The sequence below is a fragment of the Bison bison genome, unplaced genomic scaffold, assembly GCF_000754665.1.
Source record: "Bison bison bison isolate TAMUID 2011002044 unplaced genomic scaffold, Bison_UMD1.0 scf7180017864526, whole genome shotgun sequence".
Lineage (NCBI taxonomy): Eukaryota > Metazoa > Chordata > Mammalia > Artiodactyla > Bovidae > Bison > Bison bison.
This window is the reverse complement of record NW_011495077.1, coordinates 2169916-2182781: the sequence shown is the minus strand read 5'-3', so window position 1 is coordinate 2182781 and position 12866 is coordinate 2169916. Positions and strand designations below refer to the sequence as shown.

Sequence of the window (12866 nt, the reverse complement as noted above, 5' to 3'; positions counted from 1 at the left end):
CAATACCAAAACCAATCTCTTCTGTCCCCCACAGCTTCCTCTCCATCTTCCCCTCTCTCCCCACCCTGTGAGGGAAGGAAGCGTTAGGGAAGGAGATGGAATGGAGGGGCACCGAGGGAGCTCTGGAGACTGAGGGCCATTTTGGAGCTGGAAGATTCATCTCCGGGGATGACTACACCCTCAGAACTCTCCACCCTCCCTTGGCTCCAGGCCTGCCTCCTCCCATCCCCCTCGGTGGCAGCAGCCTTGTAATTTAAAGCTCTCTCTGTCGCCTCTAATGTGATCCTCTCGTTTTATTGACTCTCTCTGCCGTCTGTGGCGCCCCTTCACATCAATCTCTGCTCTAATCACACCGCCACCACCGCCTGCTCTGTCTACCCTAACCCCTCTCCTTAGGGCCCCCGGCCCTCGCCTCTACCCAGGTCCTTCCTTTTGACTGCCCCCACTTACACCCTGCACCTGATTGGCCCTCTTCCTCCTTCCGTCCTCCACACACAGGAATGCCAAGACCTTTGAGGACTTGCCTTCTCCCTAGCCCCACAGCTAAGATGTACCCTGAGGGAGAGGAGAGGCCCTTAAGGAAAGCCTGGAACCACAGCAGGGATGTCCGTGGTCTGAGGGAGAACAGGACTCTGGTCCTGGGGGTGGTGAGTGGGGACCTGTTATCTGGTTCCATGCTACGGTCCATGGGCTCGCAAAGAGTCGGACACGACTTAGAGACTGAACATCTCCAGAAGGAGGTGAAAACTGAGGTCAAGATAGGAAGGACAAAGAAAGGGTCACAGAGCGGGGCAGAAGAAAGGATTGAGGCGGAGGAAAATGGAAGGAGGGGAAAAAGTGAAAAAAAATAATTGCTGCAGTTAAAGGTTTGTAATAAATAGTGGGTGATGGGAGAAGCACAGAGAAGAAAGGGGGAGAGGGGAGTGGGGGGGCGGAGATGCACTGAGGCAGAGATAAATTTGCAATTGAAATTCTTTCCTGTTGAGGAGGAGGGGGGAGGTGGGGAAGAGATTTGCAATTTTAAACAGCTGCAGACCTACCCTCCCTCCACTGATCCAGGTCTCACCCACTAGCTAGCCCAAAGCTAAGCTCCTTTGGTTTCTAGCTAGGAATGAGCTGTGTCTTTCTTCTGTCCTGGGAAGTAGAAGCTTGGAGAGAGGATTTGGGGCTTAGGCCCTCGTAGCCCTCCTCTGCAGTGTGATACAGAGTTGTGAGTCTGGGGCTAGGGAGAATTTGCTGATGGACGTGAGGTGGGCCAGCAGGGACACAGCACCCACCATGTTCAGCCCTCAGCGTCTTTTGCCAAGCCTCAGCTCTTCCTAGCAGGTGAGCCCCCATTATGGGGGTGACAGTGGAATATCAGGCCCTCCAGTCCAGCACATGTATCCCCCACTTCCCCCTGCTCCCCAACGATTCCATAGGAGGAATGCCTGTATCCCTCAAATTCAGGGCTTCTGCTTTCTAGTTATCTAAGATAACACCCCCCACCACCTTCCAATTCCTTTACTTCCCTGTTAGTTCTCCAGCCCCCCCAACCCCCCACCCTTGGCCCAGGTGCTGATTTGAATTTTCATTAGCATGCGGAGCCAGCCCCACGCGGAGCTCCTTAATGGCTCCTACTCTGACTTCACGCCTGGCTGGTCCCCCAGGAGGAGGAAAGTGGGAATGGAGGCTTCCAGGCTGACTGGGGCCAGATGGAGGACCCATTCCAAATCAAGGAATCTGAAGGTGAGGGTAAGACGTGGTCCAAGCAGGGAGAAGCCCCACCAGCCCCACCACTTTCTGGAAACACTCTGGCCTGAGCACTAAAGGTTTAATCATTAGGGACCTGCTGATACTACAAACTGAAGAGGAGTTAGGACACGTGGGACACTGAGAGGTATGGGGAGGTGAGGCGTGGGAAACTGCTGAGTTAGGCGGGGAACCAAGATTAAAAAGTTTGGGAGCAGCATGCAGAGCTGGGTAGTTTTAATCAGCTGGAGGGAGCTCAGGAATCCTGGTTTCTAGACTTGGAGGCTCATTTTGCCCGTACTCTGTCTGAGGGCCAGTCCCAGTAGAGGGCGGAGCCCAGGACACAGCTTTGGGGTCTAGCTCTGCGCCCCACCAGTCCTTTTCTAGTTTCACTTTGGAACTTCGTGACAGTCAGCAGCTCATTCAGCCTCTCTTTCTTGGTCACCCATTAAATAAGGTTGCAGTGCGGGGACCATAGTATATGTACCTTGACAGCTTAATATTACTGTTACTTTTTTTGTTTTAATCTCTGGGGAGGAGGATTATCTCATATAAGCGTTTGTCTTTCAACTGGCCAAGAAGCTCCCACCTGTGACCAGAGATGGATCTGGAAGGCATCTGAGAGTAGCATGGGGTCTGCAGGCCAGAGGAAATTCACTGTGGCCTCTCTGGCAAGAGGATCTTGACTTAGGGAAATTACCTCTTCAGGGTGTAGAAAATCTGAGGGTCTTTTCCAAAGTTCATCTACTCAACAGATACATATGGATATGTGGCAGGCATCTTTCTTGGTACCCATGATGGAACAATCAATAAACCAGAGTTTCTGCTCTCATGGAATTTAGTTTCTAGAAGGGAAAAATAAGGAAACCAGGAAATATCAGGTAGTGATAGATCTCTGGAGAAAACATACCCCCCAGGCTGTGTTAGCTTCTGTAGAGAGGGGAGGCCTATTGGAAGAGGTGCTGTTTAAGCAGACATGACAAGGAGCCGCTGGGCAGAGACTGGGGGAAGAGCACTGCAGGCAGAGTCAACAGCTCTGGCCAGCCGCTAAGGTGGGGATGAACTTGCTGTGTTTGAGGAACGAAGAACGTCAGTGGGCTGGCGCTAGCCAGCCAGGTGGGGTGGAGAGTATTAAAGATATGCTGGAAGTAGGCAGGTGCCGGATCAAATAGGCCTTTTTGTAGATCAGGGAGTGGAGTTTGGGTTTTATTCACAGTGCAGTGAGAAATCACTGACGGGTTGTAAGAATATAGTATGGTTTACATTTTGAAAGGTGATTATAATGTCTGAATTTTGCTTTTAAACAATACAGGGAAAGGGGAAGTGCCTGATGATACAGATGAAACAAGACTGGCCCCGAGTTAACAAGCTCCTAATATACAGCACAGGGAACTATATTCAGTATCCTGTGATAAACCATAAAGGAAGAGAATATAAAAAAAGAATGTATATATGTATATAGCTGGGTAACTTTGCTGTATATCAGAGATTGACTCAACATTATAAATCAATTATATTTCAGTTAAAAAACAAAAACAAAACAGGGACTTCCCTGGGGGTCCAGTGGCTAAGATTGTGCACTCCCAATGCAGGGGGGCCCAGCTTCAATCCCTGGTCAGGGAACTAGATCCTGCATGCAGCAGCTAAGAGCTGGTGCAGCCAAATAAATTAATTAATTTTAAAAAACCCACATTGGCCCAAGTTTGAAGACTGTTGAAGCTGGGTGATCAGTAAAAACAAAGGGATTCCTTATATTTGGTCTATCTTTATGTTTGGCATTTGTCATAATTAAGAATTAAATAGTTAAATGAAGGGTCATTCTGAGTGGAAGGAGGGGCTGTAGTGGAAATGGAGGCCAACGTGGAGTCTCTTGCACTAGTTTAGGAAAGAGACAGCTGTGGCTTTGGCCAAGGTGGTGCTCGTGGGGAGGATGAATGGAGGACTGAGCTCACTTGAGAGGTTACTGTCGAATGGCCTGCCTGTGGGCGGGGGTGAGAGGAAACTTTGGGTTTTTAGCATAAGCAACCAGATAAATGTGCTACCAATTTTTGAGATAGGAGAGATGGAGAGGAACAAGTTCTGGGCAGAAGTAGAGTTCTGACTTTGGACATGTTGAGTCTGAAGTCTGTTAGACACTAATGAAGCTTCAGGTTGGCAAATGGGTACTTGAATGGTGCCGAGGGAAGAGGGTGGGCCTGGAGTATCGGGAGAATCAGCTGCCTGGCTGAGTGTCTCTCCTGCCACCTCACTGCTCCGCTCTCTCCATGTCTCCCCCACAGGGTCCTGGCTGTCACGCTGAAATGAACCCCCAGCTCTCCTCCGTCTGCCATGGCCACCCTTAACCTGTCCTCTGACACTGGCACCACCCCCTCCCCTGGACATGATGCCCCGTCCCTGCCTCTGGACACCTCCTCCCCCAGCACCCCTTCTGATCCTGTCACCAAAGATCCCCCTGATGCCCCCTCCCCCTCTGAGAGCATGAGGTCCTCGGAGGCAGGGGGGCAGCCCCTGGAGTCAGGCTGTGGCCTCGTCCCACCAAAGGAGATAGGGGAGCCCCAGGAGGAGCCTGGCTGTGGTGGCTTCCCACCAAAGGACCTGGGGGTGGATGAGGACAAGGAGCAGGAGGAGGAGGAGGAGGGAGAGCTCCCTCCTGTGGATCTGAGTGACCACTTATTCTTCACAACTGGAGGTGAGGCCTGCCTAGTGGCCAAGCTGTTCCCGGCAGGTGACAGTGAGCTCCCATTACCAAAGGGCTTCCCCCGGGGTGAGGCAGGCGTCAAGCAAGAGTCCAGCCTGCCCCTCCTTGCCCACCTGCCCCCTGTACACCTCACTGCCCTTCACGTCCAACATGGCTTTGACCCAATCCAAGGCTTTAGCTCTTCTGACCAAATTCTGTCCCATGATACCTCAGCGCCATCTCCGGCCACCTGTGAGGGAAGGGACGGAGCCTTCTGGAGCTACCAGCTGGCTCCAAACCCACCCGGAGATCCCAAAGATGGCCCCACGGGGAGCAGGGGAGGAGACCCCAGGGCACTCTTCTGGCTCTGCCTCCTGTGCCGCCTGGGGTTCAGCAGGCACCAGGCCTTTGTGGGTCACACACGGTCTCACGGGGTGAAGCTAACCGCTGCTCAACACCAGGGCCTGCTGGGCAACCCAGCCGTGCTCCAGGAGGGGGACGAGGCCTGCATGGCCCTGCTGAGCTTCCTGGAACCAAATCTGCCTGCTCGCCCTTTAGAGAGACCCCTTGACAACAGCAGCACCGTGAACGCGGAAGCCAATGCAGCCCAGACCAAGAACGGGCCCCCTGTGGCAGAAGCCCAGGCCCCTGTCCCGCCCATGGAAGAAGTCATGGCCCTTAGCCCACCCTCTCCCGAGACCACTCCAGCCACCTGGGACCCCAGCCCAACCCAAGCCAAAGAATCACCAACACTGGCAGGTGAGGCAGGGCCAGACTGGTTCCCTGAGGGGCATGAGGAAGATGGTGGGCTCTGCCCCCCACTCAACCAAAGCTCACCCACCTCCAAGGAGGGGGGCACTCTCCCTGCCCTGGGGGGCTCCCCTGAAGACCCTGGCGACCCGGCCCAGCCCTATCGCCTGGCCGATGACTACAGCCTGGCCCCGTCAGCCTTCCAGGGCCTCAGCCTGTCCAGCCACATGTCTCTGCTGCACTCACGCAACTCTTGCAAGACGCTCAAGTGTCCCAAGTGCAACTGGCACTACAAGTACCAGCAGACCCTGGACGTGCACATGCGGGAGAAGCACCCTGAGAGCAACAGCCACTGCAGCTACTGTACTGCAGGGGGCGCACACCCCCGCCTCGCCCGGGGAGAGAGCTACAACTGCGGCTACAAGCCCTACCGCTGCGAGGTCTGCAACTACTCCACCACCACCAAGGGCAACCTCAGCATCCACATGCAGTCTGACAAGCACCTGGCCAACCTGCAGGGCTTCCAGGCTGGGCCCGGGGGCCAGGGGAGCCCCCAGGAAGCCGTGGTCCCGCCCCCTGCAGGGGACAAGGAGCCCAAGACCAAGTCATCGTGGCAGTGCAAGGTGTGCAGCTACGAGACCAACATCTCCCGCAACCTGCGCATCCACATGACCTCTGAGAAGCACCTGCAGAACGTCCTCATGCTCCACCAGGGGCTGCCGCTGGGCCTGCCGCCCGGGCTGGTGGGGCCCAGCCCCCCTCCCCAGGCGGGGGCTGCCCCTGCCACCCCCCCTGACCTCTTTCAGTACTTTGGACCGCAGGCCCTAGGGCAGCCTCAGGCTCCCTTGCCTGGCCCCGGGCTGAGGCCAGACAAGCCCCTGGAAGCCCAGCTGCTTCTCAATGGCTTCCACCACCTTGGAGCGCCTGCCCGCAAGTTCCCTGCACCTGGTAAGCTCCCTGGGTGCTCTCCTCTTTTCCCTTCCCCAGGGCCAAACTTGGTTCCCTGCTTTCTCCTGAGGGCCAGCACCCCCACCCTTAGTTAATGCCAGCTCCCTCAGCACCCACCCCTCCATTGCCACACAGCAAGCTAATCCTGCCCCATTCCTTCCCAGGGTCACTAACCTGTCTCTGTTCCCTAGCCCCTGGAAGCCCTTCCCCAGACACCCACCTGCCTCAAAGTCAGCTCCTGGGAGCCTTGTCTGACGGGCTGCCCACCTCGCCGCCCCCAGACGACAGCCCGTCCCTGAAGGTGTTCCGCTGCCTGGTGTGCCAGGCCTTCAGCACAGACAGCCTGGAGCTGCTGCTCTACCACTGCAGCATGGGCCGGAGCCTCCCGGAGGCCGAGTGGAAGGAGGTGGCCGGTGACACCCACCGCTGCAAGCTCTGCTGCTATGGCACCCAGCTCAAGGCCAACTTCCAACTCCACCTCAAGACCGACAAACATGCTCAGAAGTACCAGCTGGCAGCCCACCTGAGGGAGGGGGGTGGGGCCATGGGCACGCCCTCTCCAGTGCCTCTGGGAGATGGGGCTCCTTATGGCTCTGTCCCCACCTTGCACCTGCGCTGCAACATCTGTGACTTTGAGTCCAACAGCAAGGAGAAGATGCAGCTGCATGCCCGGGGGGCAGCCCACGAAGAGAACAGCCAGATCTATAAGGTGAGAGTGGGGCAGGAAGGTCTGGAATCCAAAGGACACTGCGCAGAGCCTGGGGGAGAGAGAGGAAGAAAAGGGGACTGGGATGGAGTGAGGAGATGCAGAGTGAGAAAGTGATAAAAACCCAGGGGAGCGGAATTGGAGAAGGCCCGGGCACCAGGGTGAAAGCTATTTGGAGTCAGATGTGGAGAAAGAGAACAAGGATGGTGGATTCTGACCAGGTGACTCCAGTACTTTATTCGGCTTTTCTGATGTTTGGGACTAGGGGGGAGGGTTCTCACGTCTGCTCAGTCCATCTCGTCACCAGAAGTTCAAGAAGACAGAACCGATTCTATTTGTACAACTAGGAGGAAATCCAGGATTGGTGGGAGGAAGAAAGGGAGGCGAGGGAGCAAAAGCAGTCACACTAAGGTGGCCAAAGAAAGAAAAGGGCTCAAAAGGGAGGAAGGGACGTGGGGGTGCTGCCGCTGGTCAGGCTCCCCTGGGGGAAGCAGAGGAGCCCCCTGGACTCGGGGACATCCGTCCTTCTGGGCCTGAGCAGCCTCTTTCCGTGCTTTCAGTTTCTGCTGGAGATGGAGGGGACCGCGACCGCGGGGCCGGAACTGGGGCTGTTCCGCTGCCTGCTGTGTGCCTGGGAGACGCCCTCCCGCCTTGCGGTGCTGCAGCACCTGCGGGCACCTGCCCACCGCGACGCCCAGGCCCAGCGGCGCCTGCAGCTACTACAGAGCGGCCCTGCGACTGATGAGGGGCTCCCGGCTCTTCAGAGCATCCTGAGCTTCAGCCATGGGCAGCTCCGGCCTCGCGGTGAGGAAGAGGGGACAGGAGAGGAAGGGAAGGGCAGCCCGGGCGGGAGTGGGGGGCCCAGGAGAGAGTGGCACAGGGATGAGAAACGGGTCTGTGCGCAGTCCACAGCAAGTGGAAAGGTGCCGTGAAGGGTGCTAAAACTGGCTTTCAGGAACGCTGGGGCAGCCGGGGGGAGTGGGGAAGAGAGGCTATTGGAGGAGAAGGAAGAGAAGAGCAGAGATTTTGCGGGGTGGAGAAATAGAGCAGGGAGGGAGGTGAGAAGGAACCACCCAGTGACTCTGAGTAGTGACCTGTGTGCTTACAGTGCTGGCGGGGTTGAGGGTTGGGGGGTGGCAGGAGCTGGTTGGAAAGGAGGAAGGAGAAGAACAGAAAAACAATAGACAGGTTTGGGCTGGGCCAGGACTCGTCTGAAGGAGGTGGGAGCCAGGGGCATGGCCCAAAGGCAGCAGGATGGGATGCTCTTGATGAGCTCCCCAGCCTCTTCCTGTCTCCGAGGAGCTCTTCAGCCCCAAGGCTGGGCTTAAGGGTCCCCCTTAGGCAGCTGAGGTTTACTAGAGAGGCTGGGAATAGCCTGCCGGGTACCACTGATCCAGGCAGTGCAGAAGAGCCTGAAAGGGACTCTGAGACATGGGCACAGGCGTCTGGGCTTTGCAGGGGCCGGTGGTGGGTGAGGGTGAGGGCACAGGCAGCAAGAACCAGGAACAGGCAGCATTGACTGGTGCTAATTGAATTGCCAATACGCTGGCTGGAGTTAAGTGCCGGAGGGGCCCAGATCAATAGCTAACGATTCTGGCGCAGGGCTGAATGGAGTTAAGGAACTTTAACACTTTAATTAGGCCGCCACCGAAAATAAATTCCTACACATCTGTCAATTCTTGCTTGAGTGGTAATCTCCTTTCCCAGCCAGACCTGCCGCCTCCTACTCACCACAGCTGCTTCCCTTCAACCTCACCTCCCCACTTTGGTGCCTCTCACTACATTTCTGGGCTCCCTTGCTTCCAGGATCAGTCAAGACAGGGAGCTGAGTTTGGTCTTGTTCCTGTCTACTGCTGGGCTTGTTCCCTCGTCTTTAAGTTTCCAGGCTAGACTCACAAAGATTTCTTGGGCCCTGCAGAAGGAAATGGCAATCCACTCCAGTATTCTTGCCTGGGAAATCCCATGGACAGGAGTCTGGCAAGCAACAGTTCAAGGGGTCACAAAAGAATAGGCTACAACTTAGCGACTAAAACAACAGTAACCAGTCCTAACACTGTAATTTTGCCCCTCATTCTCTGTATTTCTTTTCGGCAGCTTTTTGTCTTCTCCTGCCTACTGATTCATCTACCCATTTTCTCCTTCATTGCCTGGCCGCTTGTCCTGCTTCCTCTGCCCTTTTTCTTTCCTTCTGTAGTGCTTCATCCTTTTAAATTGACTCTCCCTTCATCCTACACAGGGAAGACTCCTGTCACCCTCTTAGCTGGGCCACCCACCCCTGAGAAAGATGCCCAGAGTAAGACAGAACAGTTGGGTGAGTTGTTCATCTGGTCCATTTTTCCCTCCATCCCTTGTCCTCCTCACCACTCCCCAACACCTGCCCCACAATTCTCATACATTCTGAGGTGCTCATGGAACCTCTTGGTAATCCAGACACCCAGCAAGGCCTCCTGTCTAGAAGGAGCTACCATGATCAAAAGAAATGGCTCATCAGAGGGAAGGGAGGTGGAGCCACAGAGAGCTGGGTGCTTCCGCCCTCTGGCCATCCCGCCAGCCTGGGGTCAGCCCTGCCAAGCCCTGCTCCCTGCATGAGTGCAGTTCTGTAGTTTTCTGCTCTTTCTCCCTTTCTCCAGGGCCCACCCTCTACCTTGCAAGCCCTGCACTACAAATCAGACCATCTTAAGGGCCCGGGGTCTGTGAAAGGAAGAGGGAGGGCTGTCACAGTCTCTGAATCTCTCTTTTCATCTTCAGTTTCTGAAGAGGCAGAGAACAAGACTGGCCCTCTTGGAGACAGTGCCAACCAGACCACGGTCAGAACTGGGGTAACGGGGAAGAGCTGGGGGGGCTCTGATTTTACTGAGATCTGCTCACACTCTAAAGGCTAAACTGTAGATCTTTACAGACAAGGGATTTCAGACCAAAGGTAGACTTAATTTTGTCATGCTTGTGACTCATGTCACTCTGAATACAATTCTGCACCTAGGTCTGGTTGCAGATGTGAGCACAGCTGACCCTGAGGGGTGGAGCACAAGGGGGATAACAAACAGGAAGCGATGGTGGGAATTTGAGGGAAAGGTGACGAAAGAAACTGTACTGAGGGGAGGAAAGACTGGAAGTAGATGGAGGGAGGGAAGAAAGAAATGAAAAGAGAAAGGCAAAAATAAAACATTAGCTGCTGCCCAGTTCTTTATTTCTGTTGGGAGCAGAAAGATGAGACATGAAGTTCACCTCCTTGAGAGCCCTGGGTGGCGCTGCCCTGGCACCTCCTTCCTTGGGCAGAGGAACTAACCCATTGACCCAGGTGATCCAGACAGCAAGCTCTGCCAGTCTGGATGCCTACCTAGGCAGGACCCAAGGGTAATTTAGGTTGACTCTGGGGGGATCCCCAGCCTCTGGTCCTGAGGTGCCACCCCTGCCTCCCATCTCTCCAATCTGGACCGCACACCCCGTGTGTGTTACGACTGCAGACACTGCAGTAACGGCATATGTCCTCAGCTCCCTTGCATCCTGACTTCAAGATGTCCGCTCCCAGGCCTGAGTGCATTAAGCTGAGCATCTGGATACCCTTCCATTCTGGCCATTCCCTCCCTGATGTGCAGTCCTGGACCAATGGCACTGGCATCGGGAGGAAGTGAGCCAGGAAGACAGAAATGCAGGCTGGAGGTCAGGCAGTCAGGTGACGAAGGCGGAAGCAGAGGGGCCTCCCCGCCCCACCCTCTGGAGGTGTGGGCAGGAATGTGCCAGCCAAGCCAGGCCAGAATTCTCCTGGGCCACTGGGGGAGCTGTCGTGTTTGTTTACATTAAAAAGGAAAGGGGAGAAAAAGGCAGGCGGAGAATGTGGGAGCTGCTGAGTCTCTGAGGGAGAATGAGGCGGCTTCTGAGCAGACAGGTAGGGAGCGCCCGCTCCTCAGAGAGGCAGAGCGGGCAGGGAGCCTGTGGGGTCCAGGAAGTGCCAGAGGGGAGGGGGGCCATTTCACGGAGGAGATACAGGCAGGGCAGGGGCAGGTAAGAAAAGAAAACTAAACCAGAGGGGTAGGGACAGGGCCCTGTGTCGGCTGGAGACCTGAGCAGGCAGCAGAGACGGAGCAAGAGGAACCGGGATGAAGGAGACCGGAGCAGAGGGCAGGCTGAGGAAGGCAGGCTAGGGCAATTCAGCCTGGGCCTTTGGTCCCGTGGGAGAGAAGCGAGGGCGGAGTCAGCTTTCAGGACTGGGGCTCCTCCTCCATCAGGAGTGGGGGGCCCCAGCCATGTCCACAAACCCCAGGGCCCAGAGGTGGTGGGGCCCTCCCATCCCTTACACCCCGCCTGTGTGCCCCCAGGCATTCTGCTGCCCATTCTGCAGCTTCCTGAGCCCGGAGTCCGAGCAGGTGAGGGCTCACGCGCTCTCCCAGCACGCGGTGCAGCCCACGTTCCGGTGCCCGCTATGCCAAGAGCAGCTGGTGGGCCGGCCTGCCCTGCACTTCCACCTCAGCCACCTCCACAACGTGGTGCCCGAGTGTGTGGAGAGGCTGCTGCTCGTGGTGAGTCCGGGGGGCGGGGGCCAGCAGCTGTGTGGCTGGGAGTGTGTGCTGAAGGAAGTGGCTCTGTGGGGATCTGACAGGAGTTGAGAGCTGGAGGCAACCTGGGGGCTGAACCTGTCCAGCAGCCTCTGCTCGCTGGTGAGGAAGCACCACTGAGGCGTGCCAGGAGCTGGCTTCCACTGCAGGCACGGCTGAGGCTGTAGGACAGCAGAGGCCGCAGCCAGGGGTTAGGTGGGAAATTAGAGGAGCCTGGAGCTAGGCTGGGCACGACCAGGTGTGGAGCCGGGGGGTCTGGAGTAGAGGGCCAGTGGGGGGAAGTCACTGACCTGTCTTCCATCTCAGGCCACAACTGTAGAGATGACCCTGACGACCAAAGTGCTGCCCGGGCCTGCTCTAAGCCCTCTGGGGGATGGCCCAGAGCCCCCCTCTCCCGCACCTGAGCCTGTGCCCAGCAGAGCCCAAGCCGCAGGTAAGGATTGGATGGCAGACCTCCCAAGGTGGCAGGAAAGGGGACCTGGGGTCCTTGAACAAAGTAGATCTGAAGACAACCGAGGCAAGGACCATGTGTGCTAAGCCCCTTCAGTCGTGTCCAACTCTCTGTGACCCCATGGACTGTAGCCCGCTGGGCTCCTCTGTCCATGGGGATTCCCAGGCAAGACTACTGGAGTGGGTTGCCATGCCCTCCTCCAGAGGATCTTCCCAACCCAGGGATTGAACCCACGTCTCTTATGTTTCCTGCACCAGCAGGTGGGTTCTTTACCACTAGCGCCACCTGGGAAGCCCGAAGCCAGGAGGAGTTACCCTAGATGTTAAGTGGGTGGGGTCTGACTCAGAAATGGTTCCCTTCTCACTGCACCCCCTTCTCTCTCCCCTAGAAGGCCCTCACCTGACCCCAGAAGCCAGTCCCGATCCTCTTCCCGAGCCTCCCCCACCCTCAGTCGAGGCCCCAGACAAGCCCACGGGAAGCCCTGATCAGCCCCCATCTCCAGCCCAGTCTCCAGCCCCTCGTCCTGATGCCCAAGCTGAGGAAGTAGTGCCTCCACCCGCCATGGCTGAGGAGGAAGAGGGGGCTGGTGGGGAGCCCCGCCCTGCAGAGCCCGCTCCGGCTGACCCTCGGCATCCTCTGACCTATCGGAAGACCACCAACTTTGCCCTGGACAAGTTCCTCGACCCTGCTCGGCCCTACAAGTGCACTGTGTGTAAGGAATCCTTTACGCAGAAGAACATTCTCCTGGTCCATTATAACTCGGTCTCCCACCTGCACAAGATGAAGAAGGCCGCCATTGACCCCTCTGGCCCAGCACGAGAAGCTGGCACCACGCCTGCCACTGCTGCCGCCACAGACAAGCCCTTCAAGTGCACGGTCTGCCGGGTCTCCTACAACCAGAGCTCCACCCTGGAGATCCACATGCGCTCCGTCCTGCACCAAACTCGCTCCAGGGGAGCCAAGACCGACGCCAAGGCCGAGGGGCCAGAGCGAGGCCCAGAAGAGCCCAAGGAAGGCGAGACTGAGGGGGAGGCAGGCCCTGAGAAGAAA

General features: G+C 56.7%; 1 protein-coding gene across 1 annotated transcript in view; it reads left to right on the top strand.

Annotated features, from left to right (window-relative positions):
• ZFHX2 (zinc finger homeobox 2) overlaps window positions 1–12866 on the top strand; it is a 27706-nt gene that overhangs the window by 3437 nt on the left and 11403 nt on the right. The window contains exons 2-9 of the mRNA XM_010831413.1: window positions 4011–6106; window positions 6298–6815; window positions 7373–7616; window positions 9049–9123; window positions 9561–9619; window positions 11129–11329; window positions 11672–11798; window positions 12205–12848. Of these exons, the coding sequence (XP_010829715.1) occupies window positions 4060–6106; window positions 6298–6815; window positions 7373–7616; window positions 9049–9123; window positions 9561–9619; window positions 11129–11329; window positions 11672–11798; window positions 12205–12848 (3915 nt within the window). The 5' untranslated portion in view covers window positions 4011–4059. The remainder of the gene's footprint in view (window positions 1–4010; window positions 6107–6297; window positions 6816–7372; window positions 7617–9048; window positions 9124–9560; window positions 9620–11128; window positions 11330–11671; window positions 11799–12204; window positions 12849–12866) is intronic.